At 40.6% G+C, this 20105-nt stretch overlaps 1 protein-coding gene across 2 annotated transcripts; it reads right to left on the reverse strand.

Annotated features, from left to right (window-relative positions):
- Positions 1–213: 213 nt before the first annotated feature.
- gad2 (glutamate decarboxylase 2) lies at positions 214–19975 on the reverse strand. 2 transcript variants are annotated; one of them, XM_084939703.1, is made up of 16 exons: positions 19786–19975; positions 18625–18687; positions 18332–18475; positions 17466–17699; positions 16135–16225; positions 15111–15223; positions 14380–14495; positions 13875–13954; positions 12661–12715; positions 12372–12488; positions 10388–10452; positions 10192–10270; positions 9953–10102; positions 8622–8729; positions 7234–7323; positions 214–4731 (listed from the first exon to the last, which is right to left on the reverse strand). In XM_084939703.1, the coding sequence occupies exons 1-16, from the start codon at positions 19790–19792 to the stop codon at positions 4558–4560; spliced, it is 1686 nt and encodes a 561-aa protein (XP_084795829.1). In that variant the 5' UTR covers positions 19793–19975; the 3' UTR covers positions 214–4557. The 2 variants fall into 2 exon arrangements, with proteins under 2 accessions (XP_084795829.1, XP_084795828.1); XM_084939702.1 differs by lacking the exon at positions 19786–19975 and adding an exon at positions 18995–19779.
- Positions 19976–20105: the final 130 nt, after the last annotated feature.

Here is a 20105-nt window from a genome sequence, read left to right on the forward strand (position 1 = left end):
ATTCGGAGTTGCTGCCACAGAGTGTTGCTAATGAAGTGGCCCTGAGTGTATATTGTAAAATTTTACAGCTTTTTGTCTGAAAGCAGGTTTAGATGTTTTAGCCATTTGGCTCCATTCACAAGTGTTTGAGGACTCATTAGTGCTGCAGGCTACAATGGCAGTGAGAATACTCATAAAACTGTAGGTTTGAGTAAAAATAACAGGGACTCACACTTTTTTGTTTGTTTTGGCAATATTTATTTCTATTTTCCCAAGAGCAACATATAGTTCAGGACAAATGAACGTTTGATAAAGCCAGCACAGCAGTTTGCAGAATGTATGATTCAAAATTGCACCATATTCAGTGAAATGATCTGCACTCTGAATACTGGAAGTTTTAACTGTTCTTATAAACAAACAATATTTCTCATAAGCAAGAAACTAGGGTCTATTTTTTCCTTATATATTTGTTAAAGTCTAAGATAAATTTATTTCGCATACATCCCACAGAGTCAAGGGCCTTTGTGAAACAAACATCAGAAACGGTGACACTGTGGGCACCATGACACAAGCCAACACACTGTCTCAGACACGCGAACAGAACGACAGCGGGCAGCCGAGAAACATCAGAGGAAAGCGCGAGGATACGTTGTCACTGCTACCAGAGGGCGAAGCGGAAGAGAAAGAGAGAAAAAGGTCGTACAGGCGCAGAGCAGAGAGGAGCTTTCAGAAAGACATGCTGAGGGACTACACATATAGATATAATACGCTACGTTCAGAGCTGCGACAGTCTTCAAGCAGAAAGACAGAGGATAGAGAAAGTCAGATCAAGCGCGGAGAGGAGTACAATGCTAGGCGAGGTTAGCATGCTGGCGGCACAAAGAAACTTTACAGGAAGCTCAAGACACAGAGATCACATGTAAAGGCTAGAGCGACAGCACTAATCTACAAGCTAAGCTATACATCGGACACTAAAGCTAATTACAGGAGCTACACAAACTGTATATATGTATATATAGAGAGAGAGATAGATATAAATAGATATATAGGAGACTGTATATCAAACAAGCTGGATAGGCAAGGCATCGCATGCATGTCGTGCAAAGGAAGCAAGTCTAGCAGCAGCAGCAAGAGAAACAAAGTGTCTGGCTTTCCGAGACTACCAAAGTGAGATTTTATTGTCGCTGTAATAAATCAGATGCTGTCTGTGTCACAGTGTGGAAGCCAATTTTGGTTTGGGGCGAAACAGAAAGTAAAAATTTGAAACTTTAGGCAACTCTCCGTTGAGATGTAAAACATTTAAAGGAGAAGCTTTACAATATCTACAAACTGAGAAAAAAATAAATCCTTTCATTTCTGGCAGACCCTCGATTCAGTGCACATTCAGACCAAAGAGCTTAAATTACATATCTTGAGTAGTAGAATTTTTTTTAAACATCAACTTATGGACAACCATCGGACATTGCACGTTATTTGATCATGTGTATACTCTAAAGTGCACAACCTCCCATTTGGAGGAAAACTAGACAATACTGAAAAATTCATACTAAGGCAACACACTTACAAACACACTAAGGTACACAGTTGGCACATACCGTCAAGTATCACTTGTGCACGAAAAACACAGGGCTTCAGAGTCAAAATGGCTTTGCATATTCATTGAAAATCCAAACACCCGAGTCTCTGAGTAAGACTTGGAAGTATTTCAAAGTAAAATCTATCAGTTTCTTTAAAGCCAGTCCCTGAAACACATCTTTGAAATAGCTAGAAGTCACAAATCAAGTATCGAACATACATACACACAAGGAAAAAAGCCTTTTGGACAAACTGGATGAAAATACAGGTAATCTATATTGGAGATAGAGAAAATATGAAGAACTTTACCTCACAAATAGTCTCTGGTTAAATGTCTTATATACACGTATGTATACACAAAGATATGTACTTAGGACATCTTGAAATACTATTTACAGTCTATGATCAAAAGTGATTGTTCACTGACCGACCATGTTGAGCTATAATTGTGCTTTTCTAACTTGTTCTAATGAAAATGCTACAGAACCTCTGCCTGATAAATCAGGGTTCACATTCCAACTAACCCGCCTACGATAAGCCTGCTTTTACTCCAGGTTTCTTTTTTTGTTCTTGTTTTTTGCAAACTACCATGGGTTTGGTCTGGAAACTTGATTATCATTTACTATTGATCCTTTTGATATTATGCAGGATACATATATGCGTATGTATATATATATAGATATATATATTGGACCCATACTCAAATATTGCTTGTGAATGCAGAAAGACAAAATCTCAGTTGCAATGCAAAGGGATGCGGCTCCTCCCAACAGTGATTTAGTGCAAGTAATGTCAGGTATACAGTAGCTGCAAATCTGGTTAAGATCCTATATCCCAACAATACCCCATTATTGCCCAATTCTTGGTTTCTTAAGATCCACAACCTTTCAGTAAGTGCTCATTCAAAAGCGTGACTACAAAAAGAAAATCTTTTCTTTCATATTTAAAGTTATAATCCTTAAGATTTCTGTCCTGTTTTGTTTGGCAGGCTAGCGGCAATTTGGTGCCACAAAGCTTTGGGAGCAGTGCCCAGAGATGGTACTGGAATTAAAGAACCTGATGGGGCGAAAAAAGGGGATATGACTTAAACTGCCACCTGGGCAATGCACCATGTACCCTGTAACATCCAAGTTCCAGTAGGTTCACTGCAACCAGCACTAAAAAGCAATTCATTTGTAACATTTTAAATAAAACAAAGTATATAGGCATTTTTGCCAAACGTTGACATAGACTCTCTGTACAAGGAATATCCACAAAGTTAGATAACAGATCCATTCATAGTGAATCTTTAGTACTGCAAATTCCCTGTATATAAATGGCAGTGGGCATGCAGTGAAGCCAGGGCTATGATGCCCTTTGGGGCACCTTGGTAGCACTTTGCCTAAATGATCAATTGGTCATACTTCCCATATACTGTTGTGCAAAAGAAACAAGGCAAGGACTTAATTTCAACATGCTTCCTTGTATGTCTTCGCCTTTTCAAGTCTCAAAGAGGTGAATTAATGATGCAGGCTGGCAGGAAGTTGTTCGTTCGGATGGAGTGGGTAACCCTACGTATTTGGGGTATACCTTTACTGAGCAATGAATTTAATTTGGGAGCTGTATTGGAACATCAGGGTTGTGATAAAAATAGTCAAACAATTACCTAATTTGTCCTCCTTTAAAATGAAAATGTCAAGCGGTCAAGGTAAAGAAGTGAAGAAGACTTCTAAGAGAATTTGAAGTAATTTACATTAGACTCATTATGTTGTTTGGACTAAACTAATGTTCCCAACACAGCCTACATAAAGCAAACTGTAGACCCTTGGACATGTCTGGTCATGTGCACAGTTGGTGTCCTTTCCAAGAAGAGAAAAAAAGTCTACTCAACTACTACCTTGGTGTGCTACTCAGTGCAAGGAAATGAATACATGTATGTAATGGCCCCTGGAGGCAGCAGATTGGCTTTCAGCAGTTAGTCTGTCAAATATGCAATGAAAAAATAAGGTTGTTAGGTGAAATGCTTTGGAAAACAACTGGTACTACTACCACACATAGCAACAGTAACAGGACACAAATACAGTTGATGACTACTGCAGAAAATCTGAAATCTATTCAATGCAGTTCAATACACTGGAAACTTAAGGATTATAGCTCAAGTGCTGCTCTTCATTCTAACATATGGAGCAAAGCTAATTATACAGCAAGGATGGAAATGGATCCCATTTCGATGTATTCATGTAGCAAGTCAACAATGTCCAGCGGCATGGGTTTTACAAGCCTTTATCGCCTAAACACATTAGAAAGAGAGTAAAAAAGTCTTAATAATCAATAAGCAGAGCAGCATCATGAGCTGCAGGTTGAACTATCAAAGGCAGAGGTGATGGGTGGTGAACTGGCTTGATTGTAAATGCTTTGAACTGCTCTGTTTTCACGTTTCCATCATGCAGTCTGCTCTGGCTGGGTTATGTCTTTAACATGTGCTGGCACTGTGTAACAACACCAGGTAAGAGAAGGAGTTCTGTCCTGCTTTGAGTATAATGTGCAGATGTAAAGGCAGTTGATTAAGCTGAGGTAAGGTGAAGTGCTATTTTTGTTTTAAACGAGAAGTTTAAAATGCTTTAAAGTTACAATAGAACACAACCACGTTTGGCACTTAACAACGGACTCGGCAAATGAGAAATGATTGAGAAATAAACTCTTTCTCATCGACTTATTGCACAAGCATTTCATATCACAAAAATTACATTAAAGTTACGTCACTTACACTACTCTGGGATCTACTACACTACAGGAGAAGCAGACAGAAGCACTTTTACATAGCTTTGGACCAAGTCAGCCCACGGCAAAGCTACAATACGTAATATATGGATATATCTGCGGATCTTTTTTCTCAAATATACTCTTAAATATGAGACTTTGGAGGAAAGATTGAGAGAAAAGAAAATAAGTTTACCAGTACATTCACGACAAACAATTCATCCGTCAAGGGGAAAAGTACAAGAGGATTTGGAGAGATGTGTCTTATAGATCCTGGCCAAGTCGTTCAATCTCCTCAATAAGAAAGTCGATGTCCTCAAAGGTAGCAGCAGGATTTGAGATCACCATGCGAAAGAAGTTGACCTTGTCCCCTTGTGGCTGGTAGCTCACCATAGTTGTCCCGTACTCCATCATTCTGGCTTTTATGACGGGAGCCACCTGACAACATGCAACAAATACAGCATGAATTGCTGTTCCTTCAGGAAGAGAAAATAAAATATGTGAAAGATACACAGAAGGTCAGGGCAGAGACAAAATGGGCCATTGGGCGCAAATGAAAAAGTCTCGCAACCTTACCTCACAAACATGGTGAGCTATACAGCTAGATGCTTTGCAAGGTTAACCATGTTAACAAAGAATAGGTAAGCAGGTAAGCATCCTGTGAATTCACAGCGTTACGTGTCTTACCTCCTGCGTGCTCTAAGCAAGAAACACCCAGACCAGCACACAGTATTTCCAATAAATAGAGCGGGCCTGAAGCGGACTGTCCTCGATTTAGTGTTAAATGTGAGAAAGGATATCCTCAGACTATATCCTGACCTTGTGTTTGTTTTGAGTTTGTTTATGGTCATTTTGTGTCCTTCTTCTATTTAAGTCAACTCATACTCATTTTGTGCAGATTACTACACCAGTTTATTAATTTTCTAACGAGGCTGAAGGGGAAATAAAACTAAATGCAAAACACAAGAGACAAACAACCACAAAACTAAAACAGGAAATATATTCAAATAAGGACAAACAGAACTTGAGTGAACTTAACAGAAGAGATGGGACGAGATGAGGAGATGAAGGGAAATACCAATGGGGCAAATAAAGCTGCAATAATGCATACAGTAAACAGAACTCAAATATAATAACACCTAAAGGCTAAAAATGCTCAAGAGCAAAACAAAACCTAAACAAAACTAAAAAAAAAAGAAATGCAAAACTATTAAAGAACAAGAATTCAGCAAACCCTGGGACGACTGTAGGATCTTGACATTTTCTCATAAATTTTGTGTCTGCATATAATAAAAGTAATCACTGTTTACTTGCATTTTTAAATTTTTAAAATAAAAATGTAGGAAAATAATATTTTATTCTCAGTACTTTAAATGATTTGATTGCAGAACTACTTTTTTTCACAGATAATATCTCATTTATATGAGCATTTAGTTCGTGTTTTTACATTTTACATGGTTGTTAACTGTCGTCTAACTCAAATTGCAGGAACAGTTTGGGAGAGTATTGCCTGACTACTTCTCTTTCCGTGTAATCGGATCTAAATGGGTGCTTGTTTGTTTATACAAGTCAAAGTTCTTCCCAGGTTCATCAGACCTACAGACCATGTAGGTCATTTACCCCCCCATCGGTCTGACAGCTAAATGTAACAGCAGCTGGGTGCACAGCCCCATGACTACTGCTCCTGCCACGCTGAGAGGTTATCTCTAAGAGCGAAGCCAGGGGTGATGCTCATTTATTTTGTACTCAGCAGAGTCACGATGCTGGTGTAGATTCTTTGTAGTGATGAGCGGCGACAGATTCAATTTCATGTCTGAAACTCTCAGTGCTCGTTTTGACCGACGCTCGGCCTGTTAGATGGCTCACTGAGAGAAAACTCCTTAGCGTCTGTGTCTCTGGAATATCATTTTTAGGGCTTGGTTGGTTAGAGGATTTGTATAAAAAGGTTTCATCATGACCAACTTCAGGATATGCAGATGAGATCCAGCAAGTTCAAGTGACAGTTTCAGTGCAGCTTTAGCTTAAGAGCTTAAGTTAACCGTGGCTCATATAACCCAGAATAATCGTGCAAGAATTTTAATAAATCTGTGGGTATTACCAAAACAGGCTTTAACACTCAGCTAACTTCTCGAGGAAGTTGACTTCAGTTTCAGATTACTGCCTGCTAGATTAGTTAGTTGTTTCCCTACAGCTCTCATCACATAATCAGTCATTTTTTTCCTAATGTCTTGCAGGTGTCTCACTGCAGTTGGCGTGCTTGCTGCAAAATAATTTACTGTGTGCTGATTTCCTTCAAATCAATCTTTTAACAGTTCCTCCCATTCTCCTCATCCATTAGAGGATGTCATTAAGACACGTGGAAACTGATGAGGGCTCCTTCAGTTCTTAGCTCTTCCTCAAAGTGCTAATCTGGCAGCATTACGTCACCCCTCAGGCTCAGAGTCAGAGTGTGGAAAAGCTGTCCAGTCAGTCTGTCTACTCGGTGAAGCATGACCATGGTGTTTTTTTCAAGTAATCTTTCAAAGAAAACAAAGGGAAACATCTGCATTTGCAGAGCAATGATGAAGCTGGTAACAATTTCTAGTCAACGGGAAGAGAGAGAAAAGAGAGAGAAGTGGTCTTTGTATGGCAGACATGAACGCCATCTGTTTGTCCTGATTGTCAATTATGAGGCCCCTGCTGCTGTAGTATCCTCTGAATGGCCACCACATTAGCCAGCTGAAAAGCCTCACTTCTTTTTAACCCGTACTCTGTGTCCTGTTTAAGACCGCTGCCATTTTTTTCTCCTCATGTGCAGGGCAAAGTAGTATTTTAATCCTGAGTATAAGCTGCCCCTAATTAGAAAGATGTGTGATAGTCGAGCTGGATATGAATGACGGGGCTCGTGAAAGTTGTGTTGGGGAGATACTACAGTGAGACTTCTTATCTGAGAGTACCCACCTTGTGCAGGTGTTTCTTTCTCTCCTCTTTGTCCTCCATGTAGCGGATGCCAGGCGGCAGGTACCAGAAGCAGACGTTGGTGTGCTGAGGCTGAGGGGACACACAGACCACAAGATATCAGAGGAATAAACTGAGGAAAAACAAACAGCGACTGAGTGCAGTTGTATAAAAATAATAATAAAAAAAATGCTGATTTATCTTGGCGTTCATGAGAGTAATGATTATTCATAAGCCCATTAAATTGTAGAGCAGGTCTTGGTGTGCACATCTTTAAAACTTCAAAATGACCCTGGTGTAGAATATGTTCTACTTTTTTATTTAATGGCGAATTATGAATTTAATTATATATGGCAAAGTAAAAAAATATAGTAGGCAGGGCCAGACAGCAGAGGTGATATAATTTAGCACTAACCAATTCTGAAAATTAAGGATTCATCTTTTATATATACAGTCTGTGTGCGTATTGCATATACCTACACCTTTATACACGCAGTTTAAACATGGTATACAACCGTTTTGTAGAATTCAAAGCTATTCATGCCTAAAATCCTGCAGAAATCTTATGACATTAAAATGCTTGTATCCTAAGCCAAACTGATTTTGAATGAAAATGCTGATTTGCATCCCAGAGCAACAATCCAATATGAGTTCACAGCATCGGACAGGTAGCGTGCCTTCTGTCACTAGATGTCTGAAAGCTCCTCACAGTACTAGTTTCTGGCACCCGAATCCCTGCAAGAACTCCCTGCCTGCCTGTCTGCATAAGAGCGGAAGGGCATTCATTACCAACAGCTGACTAACCATGCACACCAGCCTCATTTATACAGCTGGGCTGGTTTGGCTGTAGTATATTCAACATCAGATTGATGTAATGGCTCAATGGAAGGCACAGACAAGTGAGCACCTGGGCCATTGCCCAGAGGACTTGGCTTTTTCTCATCCCCCTCTGGGTTATGATGCTCATAGCCTTTTTGGGGCTCAGCAGGAAAACAATAAGGCTTGAAACATTAAAGAGCTTTCATAATAAATTACCCCATGTGTCCAAGCACCCCTTTCATAAGAGAGTTTTCTTCATACCCACATATGTTTGTGTTGTACTTCAGTTTAGTGCAGGATATTTCAGACACCACGCTATTCATATGCATATGAGCAATTATGGGCCGTTATGCTATTCATTAAACATAATAGCAGCACATTACACTGGCATCTGGAGGTAAAAATGGCATTCATCCAACTCAAAGCCAGAACACTCTGCATGGAAATCAAGTCAGCAATAATGACACTGAGGAAAAAGGAGCAACATGGGTTAATGTCAGCTACTTTTACATGATTGTGTGACTGCAGATGAATTATCCTTTAGAGAGAATGAAAGATGAATGTGAACATACTTTGCCATCAAAGACCATCTCGTATCCTTCCCTGTCTTTAATCTTGTTGTAGAGGTACTCGGACAGCTCCAGACACTTGTCAATCTGAGCCTCGAACCCAATGGTGCCCTGTCAAAGAAAAGATGTTTATCTGCAATTGTTCAAATGCCACAGCAGTATATAAATTTATAATATAGTATAGAGAACATTTGGCTTTGGGCTTCATCAGGGTCAATCTAAAACATGTTACATATGCAGCCAAATGCATTTTAGCCAATGAGGGACCAACAAGGATAGGTTGAATATTTGAAAATTTGATTTAAATCTGGTCATCTGGTCCCTGGAAATGGGGCGTGTCCAGCAGAAAACCAGGGTGGCATCTTATTTGGTCCATAAAACTCAAAAGTGGTGTTTTTCCCCCACCTGATGTCACATATCCACGACACAAGACACTTTCAAACAATAAATAAATACAAAATTAATATATATTAGTATATAGATTAAAGTATAAAAGCAATTTTAAAATGACAACAAACAAATAAAAGACATTTAGAAGTTGCTGTAGGATCTCAGAGTTTGTCTTCTTCTCCGAAGTTAAACTCAGTTTCCGTCATTTAATTTTTTTGACATCCATAATTCAAAATTTCAGGTTTTTATTTTTAATTTTGACTTAATAACTCACAAAGTTTTTCTCTGAGTTTTGACACATTTTCTTAGAAGAGTAAATGACTGAAATTTTGAGAAGCTTTCATATATAATCTATGCATAAGCAATTTTTTAAAAATGCATTAATATAATATAGCAGAGCCAAAACGAAAATGAAAAGTGAAACAAGGGGAAGCAGCTTAATTAACTGAAAAGAGAGAAAGCATTTGCAACAGTCTGACAACAGCTGGATTAGCTTAATGACAGCCAGCATCAGCTGATGGTTCATCTGATACTCTTCTAACCATTAGACTGACAAATCTTGCACAAGATGCACTTTTTAAGACAGTTTAACATTCTTAAATCTGCAAGCTGCTTTGCAACACATCTGGATCCACAGCTCTTCCTTTTCTAGCTGTGTCTGACTGAATAGTACGGCTATTGTTATTGATTTCTGCTCTGTAGCAGCATGCCATCACTTTATCAATCAAAGGTGAGGTCTTGCTGCTGCTCTCCCTGCCTCTAGCTTTCCATGTAACAATGCAGAAGGCCAAGGAGGTCCCAGAACAGACCCATGCTGCCAAATATATACATTTTTGCAGACAGTACAACAATCTTCATTGATTATAGTGTTCTAGCATATTATTATTTATACCCTATTAATAGCTGCTTACAATCATCAAACTTTATATTTATATTTATATTACCTTAGCTCTCCACATGAGCCACAGCTTGAAGATGTCCACATGACGTCCACACTGCAGCGCCTTGTCTCCGGTGTCGTAAGAAAGATCGTAGTGTTTGTCCTGCTGGAATAGGTAGCAGGCGTGCATCTGGTTGCAGTTCTGCATAAGACCCTGTGAAGTGAGAGCCAGAGCATTTACAGAATCACCTCAATAAACAAAAGCAGGAATACGCAGCATGGGGCTGAGAAATTGAGGCCTACCTCCTCTCTGACCAGCAGGGCAGAACACTGCAGAGGGACGGACATCATTTTGTGTGGATTCCATGTGACTGAATTGGCCCTGCAGTTTAAAAAAACAAAACAAAAAGAACCAACCATCATTCAACGTTATATGAAATGCTCATTAGCTTATAATATTTGCCCATTTGGGGCCAAACCACATAAAACAGTTACTTGCCTCTCAACTCCGTCCAGCTTCCACCTGTGTCTCCTGGACATGAGCAGACTTCCTCCCCATGCTCCCTGAAACACGAAGAGATGAAAGACATTAGCATCCACATTTAATAAACCATCCATGTATAAAACTGATGGTGAAATCCTGACATGTCTTAAGAAAAATGAACTGTCTCAGTCTTTCCACAATACAAAGAAGTACTACTGTAGTAAATAAAAAAACATCAGCACTGCTCCTTGCGGTTAAACTTTCAAAAATTAAGTCTGAGCACAAAAAGACAGACATCATACTGGCAGCTCATTACCCGAACTTTGTGCCATAAGTTAAAAAAAAGAATTGCTGTTTTAATTAATAGAAAATGGGTTTTTTTTTTACTGTAAAAAAATTTCTATCTGATTTCCTGTCATTTAATGGTTTGTGTACTACTGACTTCATCACTCACACAGTAAATACTCCAACATGTATGCCAAGCTCCCCTGCATTTTTCCTATTTTGCAAAGCCATCTACAATGCCTGATTAGACACCTGGGTGGGCCAATTTTGGCCCTGGCCACATGTTTAACACTCCAGAACTAAAGCCTTTGATTTCTGTAGAAGTTCTGCCAACTAGCCCAACCTCATTTAATATTTAAGATTTAAAAACACAACAGGGACTATTTTTGTGACACACACACACACACACACACCTACACACACACACACACACACACACACACACACACACACACACACACACACACACACACACACAGTAGTAGTATTAGTACACTTTAATATCACTGTTTTGTCTATGAATATATACACTGCATCTGTTCAAGTGCTTCCTAATGAATATATCTAATCAGCCAATCACATGGCAACATCTGAGTGATGTGGTCATGGACACTGACATGGTCAAGACGACCTGCTGAATCTCAAACTGAGCATCAAAATGGGGAAGAAAGGTGATTTAACTGATGTGGGATGGTTGTTGGAGTCAGACTGAGTAATTCAGAAACTGCTGTTTTATCAGGATTTTCTTACACAACCATTTCTAAGGTTTAAAGAGAATGGCCTGAAAAAGCAAAAATATCCGGTGTGTGGCTGTTGTCAGGGTGAAAATGTCGTACTGATGTCAGAGGTCTTAACAGAATGGCCACACTGCAGATACGAAGGCAAGAGTAACTCTAATAATTATTCGTTATAACCAAAGTATGAAGCAGAGCATCTCTGAATGCACAACTTTGACTTTTTGTCACCAGATCTCAATCTAATAGGGACCTCTGGGATGGAGTGAAATGGGAAATTAGCAGCATGGATGTCGAGACAACAAATCTGCAGCAACTGTGCAATGGTGTGATGTCAAAAGGGACCAACACCCCTGAGGAGCGTGTCCAGCACCTCGCTAAATCTATGTTTGGAAGAATTAAGGCAGACCTGAGGGCAAAAAGGGGGCCAAAGGTGTACCACATAAAGTGTATTAATAAGTGAGTATATGTCTTTCTGGGAGCTGTAGCTAGAAAATTTAGGAGATAAACCAATGAAAATGATTAACAATCACAATGTGTGTGTGTGTGTGCATGTGTGCATGCGTGCGTGCTTTTTTTTACCCATCTCAGCTAGTTGAGGGATGACAGACAAGGCCATTTATTGCTCTTAATAGAGGTGTCCCCCTGTCAGGACTAAATCACTTTCATTAAGAGATAGAGTTCCTTCAGTGAGACGGCCCATGATGGTAAAGTCAGGGGAGGAGATGATTTACAGCCTCTGTTCCAGTTTTTCTAATCTCCAGTGTTAGATAGGAAATGGCGCGCTCTCTATCTGGGTCAACCGCAAGCAGTTAGAGGCGAGACAGACATAATAGATTTGTCAAACTCAGAGGTGAGCTCTTTGCTTCTGTGTATGCCTCCATTAAAATCCCTCTTGTGCACAAACACTCCAAAAATCCCACATGTGAAAGGTCAATATGACACTTTAAATAAATCAGGAAGAAACTTGCTTTACTCACATCCACGTGCATCCAGATGTTGTACTTTTTGCAAATGTCAGAAATGGCAATGAGGGGGTCAAAAGCTCCGTACACTGTTGTCCCAGCAGTCGCACTTACGAAGAAAGGTACAAAACCCTGCACAAGAGCAACCAAAATACTGCATATGAGGCCGTTATGTTGTTACAATATGTTCCCAAATTTCCCTCATCATCCCTGCAGTTTCAGTCGAGTGCACCCCATAAAATCCAAACTGTATGAAGTCATATCTGTCTATTTATAGCAGGGTAATAAATGTACATCATCTTACCTTCTGTTTTGCCTCCAGTATTCGCCTCTCAAGGTCAGCTGGGATCAATTTACCGCTGCAAAGGGAAAACAAGCTTTAGTTGGCTTTAAAGTTGTTTGTCATACTGTCAGTGGGCAAAGAAGGCCTTCTACCTTAAAAACAAAAGGCAGCACAGGAACAGAAATACAGAAAATATAAGTGCAAGTATTGCATTTGAAATTCTACTTAAAGGGACAGGACAGGGTCGGCACCAGAGCACATGGAGTGGATGGGCAACTAACTTTGACAGGGAGGCATAAGACTTGACTTACTCTGGTATTTAACCTAATAATTAACACTGGCGTAATTGTTACTACAACATTTGAGGTATTAAACATTTTTATTGCCAAATTTTATTGCTTAATTTTACTTTTAGTTCTAAATGCCAGTAGAATTCAGCTTAGGGGGCACAGTGACCTTTATGTATGGGCTTGGACCCCCAGAGCCCGTCCATAAAGCTCACAGTGCGACTATACAAGCCAAAGTCCACCCGCTCATCCATTTTCTTCCAGGCACGCTGTAAACATTAATGTCACCTCTCTTGACTTTAATGTTTAATGTTAGCTTCTACTTCCGTTGGTTGGGGAATGTGAGCAATGGAAACAGTTTTGTAGGTTATTCGGTTGACCTATTCACGATTACTTGAAAGAGACAATGCTGATACTCTGATGCTCTTAACGCCTCGAGGAGAGTTCCATTAGATTCAAGACGTGGACATCTCTCCAAAACTGAGCACAAAACAGATCAGATGGATAAAGCGAAACACAGATGAGAGGGAGAAAACAATGTAAATGTAATTTTGGGAGGAACTGTCCCTTTAAGTACAACTATAAGCAGTAATATATAAAGGATTTCATATCATATTATAAGGTTACAAATAGTCATGAATCATTGTTAAGTATTGTAGTTACACATCATTGAGTGTTTTCCAGTCTAGGGTTTGGACTTCTTTTAAAGGGTCACAAGATGAAATATAAATTTGAGTGACACATTTTTACTGTTACTTGTGAACATTATCAGGTTTTTAGGCCTTATTGGTTTGGGTAAAACAAGTTTGTGAGGATTAGAAGGCTGTAGTGTTTCTCCACAATAATACAATAATAACTGTTTCTATATCGAGTGTTTTTAACATCAAAAACAATGAATATGCCTCATGGTTTAACTGAAGTATGATGCACGACTGAAGCCAGTTTTACCTTTGATCTGCTTTGATGCAGATCACGCTTTCGGTCCCAATGCCGAGAGCTGCTGCACCCTTTTTGATTGAAAAATGGCTCTAAGAGTTGAAGACAAGGGGGGAAAAAAGATAATAAGTGACCGGATCCGTAAATATGTACGTCTTATGACCGATTTGTTTGTAATTTCATTGCTTTTTTCCTCACAGCATCTTTCAGCTGTCCTCTAAAGATGAAGGTGACAGGCACACCAGTCACCTCGTGTCCTTCTGCATGCGACGCGCATAATGTCAGCTTTTTATCAGCAGCGGTGGAGTTAAAGTGACACGTAGTCACACATCAAGCACAGCCACAGTTACCATGAGATCTTTTTTGTGTTATTCTAGCAGCTGAAAGATACATTTTTTGACATTTGACTTAAAGAAATGTCCAAATAGTGTTCAGTGTTCACCGTTTGAGTCAAGCAGACACACACTGACGATGCCGTGAGGAAATAATCGAGCGGATTTTAAACACGGATGCCTACATGTTCGGATGTGAAGGCCACCAGTCTGGGAACGGATGACATTCCCTTCTCTTTCACCTCAGGGAACATCTTGAAGCGGGCCAGCAGCATGGCGTACATGTTAGAAATAGCACCACCTGGAGGACAGACAGGATTGAGTTAGGGACGTGTCTCCAGGGAGTGATGCAGGGTTTCTAAACGATTGCTCCCTTATTCTCAAGGAGCTGCCACAGTAGATAGCTCTGCATGTTTACTGACACAACCCCAAAGGAATCTGTCTTCTCATTGGATTGAACCACAAATCTTTTGCTTGTTAGGTAAATGTGTAAGCCAATAAACTACTGATAAAAAAAGTAGGCTGCTACATTGTTTCAAGATGTCCATGTTCATGTAAAACAAACTTTTGTTTATCAAGAGCATATCAAGAAATGACAAAGCATCCAAAATTGCATCTCGCTGTCCACAATGTCACAGCCAATCACAGGCTTTGTCAGTAAATTCTCCGATGATTGCCTCTCATTATGAAGTGCATGGGAGAAATTAAAGATTGGGGTGGGTGAGGGGGCTTAAACTGAAAATTATTTTATGCTAATTGGCTTTGAAACACGTTCCATTTATATCATCAAAATGCAAATTGACACGTTACAACACACACACACACACACACACACACACACACACACAGCCAGTTCCATCTCCAGTCAAACAGAGGGGTGTCAGAGCGCTCTGCGCCACCTTCCATGCAAACATACCAGGAGAAAAAATGCCATCTCCTCGCCCATCCGGCCAGCCAATGATCTCCCTCATCTTCTTCAGAGTGACGTACTCCAGCAGCACAAAGACAGGAGCCACCTCATAGGTGAACCTGCACGTTACACAAGACGCATCACATGGCGCTCGTTACAGGAGCACGGTGCCATCGTGACTCATCAACAAATAAAAAGCTGCCATTAAACGGACATTATTTTTTAAAAATCTGAAGTTTGGACGTTTCAGGAAAGGAGGGTTGTCGTTGGCCTGTGCAGAGGTTCATTTAAAAAATGCTCAGATTCTGAGGTTTTCTGGAGGTTTCTGGCTTCACTTTTGAAGAAGTGCAGAATTACTGTCAATCGTGTGTACACATTTTAACAGCTCTGATGCATTCTGAAGTTTTTTCCATTTATATAGAAACACTTAAATGCACATGAAAATATTTTTTTCAAGCCAAACACCCAAAATTTTACTGACAAAATGCACTCCTTTAATATTTTGAACTCCCACATTTTCATCATCCTGCTCCTATTTAAAACTTGCATCTCTGTTGTGTGCTCCCTAATATTTCTATATATATTTATAAATATATTTTTGTATTAAGATACTGGCTGTATTCATTTGAACCTCCCTCCACTGTAAACAGCAGGTTTACTTTTCATTTCCTCACAGTTGCCAAAAGAGTTTATCTCCCCCAAAACACACATGTGAAATTAGCTCCAGATTAGTCTGAATTTAATTTCAGAGCTAATTTTCTCCTCTCGAATCCCCAGGAGGATCAGAGGTGAAGGGGAGGGATAAAAGGCTGAGGGGGAGAGGGGGGAGCCTTGTGGGGGGCTGAGGGGTGGGGGCCTCAGCCCTTTTCATTCGCCATGACTGAGTGTGTGTGTGTGTGTGTGCGTGGGGGGGGGGCTATCAGGCCATGCAGACGCAGAGCAGACTGCACGCGGATGGTCCGGAAATGGAATCCATTGTCATTATCATTATCACCGCTTAAAATCGCGATGAAGCAGACCACATACTTACATATTGGTGTTGGCGGTGGATGTTAGCCAATCGGCTGCAAGTCCGACCATGTCTAATCCCGTGGAGAGCTGATTGAAGTACCTGGGGTGGGCTGACAGGAAAGGAGCAGAGGATGGAAAAGGCAAAGAGGAGGAGTGTGAAATGGCTGCAATTTTAAGGTTTTCCTTAGCGAGCAGAAGCTGTCATCTCCTGAGCGCTTTAATTGCGGGTTAGAATTGTAGCTGCAGAGTCAACTTAAAAAAAAAACACGTGAATGAAAACACCAAATGATGAAAACATTTGGTGTAATGTAAAAGGTAAACACACAAACCATGTTACAGCACTGACACGTGATCAGATCTCAGTGTGCGTCATAAACACGGGCGTTAAAATAAAGAGTAATTTATGGGGGTGATCAAGAAAAAAAAAAAAGAAAAAAAAAACAAAGGAAGGAAGATATAACTGTACTTATAAATCTGGTGCATGTCCTTCTCAACACCATATAATTCCTAAATAATAATAATAAACATTTTTCTCGTAGCAGAGGAAAATTGCTGATAAATGATTACAATAAATGATTGAAATCCTCACATCTTTGCTTATATCCGCATTACAGTGTGATTTTAATTGTTTTTAAGGTTGTTAAATATTCATCACCACCATAAACTATTTTTTCAGTTTTTCTTTTTCTTTTTTTTTTGGAGGCTGAAATCTGTCCTGTGGCGTTGCTGTAAATCCCCCCCTGCGTGTGTCACTCAGGGGAGAATAATGGACTTGGCCTATGAAGCCTGGTTATTAGCCTATTATCTCCTACTTGGTGAACCAGATTTACTGCGTCACTGCATTTATCGGTCTGGTGGTCAGGAGGAGGAAAAGGAGGACAACTGTGTTGATGCTTTATAGGCATCATTTATCATTTTATTTAATTATTTATTAAACCCGGAACACGTTAAAGACGTTTTCTTTGTTTGCCTCTCTCTTTCCGGGTCGGTTTTTTAAGCTTACCGCTTTCGTGTTTCCAGTTTAGTTTTGCAGTAACTCGAGTTTTAAATAATTTGTAGGGTGTAACATAATTTTCACAGTGGCTCTCTGTAATTTATATAGCTTTTCTTTTTATTTTATTGTCAAAACATGTTTTTAATTTGCCATTTATATGCGTAAATATTGGAATTTTGGCAGATTTCACACAAAGATGAGCGAAAGGCCGGGATTCAGGCCTGCGTGTGATGATACAGCCTGGGGGGGAAATTTCTTCCAACACTCCGAAGCATTTTTTTAAATAAACATATATGTATATTAAAAAGTGAATTTATTGATTTGCATGCATGCAATAAAATCAGACCCAGGCCCACCTGTTTTGATGGCGTATTTCAATGTAGCGCGACAGCTGATCAAGATGTCGTCCAGAGTCGCAGGTTCGTCCTGCAGCTCCCAGTTGTTCATCTGAAGCAGCTCGTTCGGATAATGAAAATCAATAACTTTCGTTTCCCGGTCGAAAGACTCCACTATGTAGGCCAGTAAAATATCCACAACTTCCTGCAGGAAGGTCATCGTTTTGGTATCACCGTCCGTGGCCGGTAACAGGTCTGCGAGAGGGGGGGTGGATTACAGTGGAGACATTTTGTGATTTTTATTTGAGGACGGAGGAATGTGTGCAAAAAATGCTTCCACGCAATATTAAGATTCACATTTACACGAGTCAAAGTTTTATTTATTTTTTTGTCTTTGAATTTTTCCTCCATACAAATAAATATTTTATATTGTTTCCACGTCCGAACACTGATTCTGCTTTATACGAAAATCTCGTGTTTTGCGCTCAACACCTGATTCTGGTGAAGGTGACCTCTCGGAAATAGCCCCTCTTTGAGGAGAACAGACCAACATAACTCCTCTCTCAGAATGTGGTGAAAAAATGAAAATGATGGACAAAACTATTCATCCAATACACAATGTGTTATTTTATAAATTGAGATTAAAGCGGATAACTTCAGCCAATAATTTCTCAGGAGTTTGTGCGATCAGATGCAAATATTTGATACGCATTTTGAGATTATTTCCTTTTATAGTTAAGATGATTATATACAAATATTGCATAAAAACAATGTCTATTTTCTAGCCTACTTCGCACAGTGAAAACTGCTCAATGCAAAGCCAAGTTTGGACTCGGGGAAGAAAATAAATCTTAAAATTAATCCAGCTTCACAGTGCACTTTTGTACCTGTTGAATAGAGGTCGGAGAAGCCCACAGCAGCTTTGGTGCAGTTGCAGGATTTGTTGCAGCCGCAGGTTCCTGCAGCCGTCTGGGGCGGCTGCTTGGCGCCCGGCTCGGCGGGTTTCTCCACCTCCCCGACATTTAGCAGCGCTTTGGAAACCCACAAAAAAAGAGCATCGAAATATATATTTTTATTACTCTAGGGCCAGACAGTTGGATGATGGAAATAGCTGGCAGGTTTGCCTAAAAATAGCTTCCCCTCCGTCTCCACCCCCACCCCCGCTCCTTCCCCAACATACCACATAATTTCGATCCAATTCCTCCGGATAATTTCTGGGCCGCTGCTTGGCACCAAGCCCTGGCTGAAAGAGAGAAGTGGGATAAATCAGATAAGGGATGTGCTGGCTTCAGCTTCAGTCCAAGTTTAGGGAAACACAAAATGCGCCATGCAACTTGGAATAAAACAGCTCTTTAGATACACGAAAAATGTCTCATGTGGAGAAAAATAAGAAAGAAAGAAGCAAAAAGAAAAAAAAGAAAGCAGGATTGTTGCCTATTATAAGGCCTGTCTGGTGGTTCGGTGAATGCAGGGCACTGGCTTGAGACAACGCTCAGGAATTACTGCGCCCGGTCCATCAGGAGGTGGTTTGAAGACAAAAAGCCACTCACGCGTACTCGGGCTCTGACTCCCGGTATTGGCCCCCGCATTATCTCCGCCAAGAGACCAGAACCCGTGTGATGCCATTGTTGCCGGTAGTTAGGAGCTGCAGGAGGCGCGGAGAACGACAGAGCCCATCCACACGCGACGACCGGGAGCTGTTCAGAGCCGATGTGGTGCTGAATCTGACCAGACCTTTCAGACTGCTTGAAATCCAGCCGTGCATCCGACAGACGCTTTAATTCGCTGGAAAGACACTACAAATAAACCGACCCTCGTATGTGCGTGTGTGAGCGTGGGGTGGGTAAAAAAAAATAAAAGAAATCACAAAAGGCGTCCTCGCTTCCTCCTTTGCAGGCGTCCACAGGTGCACGAAGCATGAAGCGCCGTGTCCAGAAAGAAATCCGCAAACACTTGACCAGCGCAGAGCAGCCACGCTCTTTACTTAATAGGGGGAAAAATGCAATACAGCGCAAGATAGTTTGCGCAAGTTCCGGATGTAGTGAAATGTCTTTTGATGCAAAGCTGCTACATTATATAAAAAATGACTCAGAGAAAAACAATAAGCAAAAAGAAAATGGTGATGAAAATGGTGGAGGGGGGGGGAAAAAAGCAGCTATGAGGCTACAGCTGGTGGTAAATATGCGGCGCACAAGCCATGCCTAATTGCAGCCAACCTAAATTTCACGTCACTAAAGCAATCCCGTCGTGATTCACTTCAGGTCATGACGAGCCGCGCTGCGTCGTGCGTCGTGACTCCATACATCCCCGACATTTTTGGCCCCCTGCGCACAGAACTTACCCTCCATACAGACACTGAACGCCAACTAATTCATCTGCCCAGCAATCGCAGACCTATTTCTTCAGACCTCTAATTGCCAGCCTCCGGTGGAGGAGACAGCGGGGCGGAGAGGGGACTCGGTTCAAATGCACAGAGTGCTCGTGGGTCCCTCCTCTCTCCGCTCACTCCAGGGGCGCGTTACTCGGAAAATATTTATTACTGAGAGAGGGGCATGCTTTATTTTCTTTACTCACAAAGTGTTTTTTCCCCTCTTATTTTGAGACCGCCCCCCCTCCACCCACCCCATCCAAAATAAAGTTAAGCCGGTAAATCTGTAGTTT

Source organism: Perissodus microlepis, chromosome 9 (genome assembly GCF_051167445.1).
Source record: "Perissodus microlepis isolate ML-2025 ecotype Zambia chromosome 9, ASM5116744v1, whole genome shotgun sequence".
Classification (NCBI taxonomy): Eukaryota; Metazoa; Chordata; class Actinopteri; order Cichliformes; family Cichlidae; genus Perissodus; species Perissodus microlepis.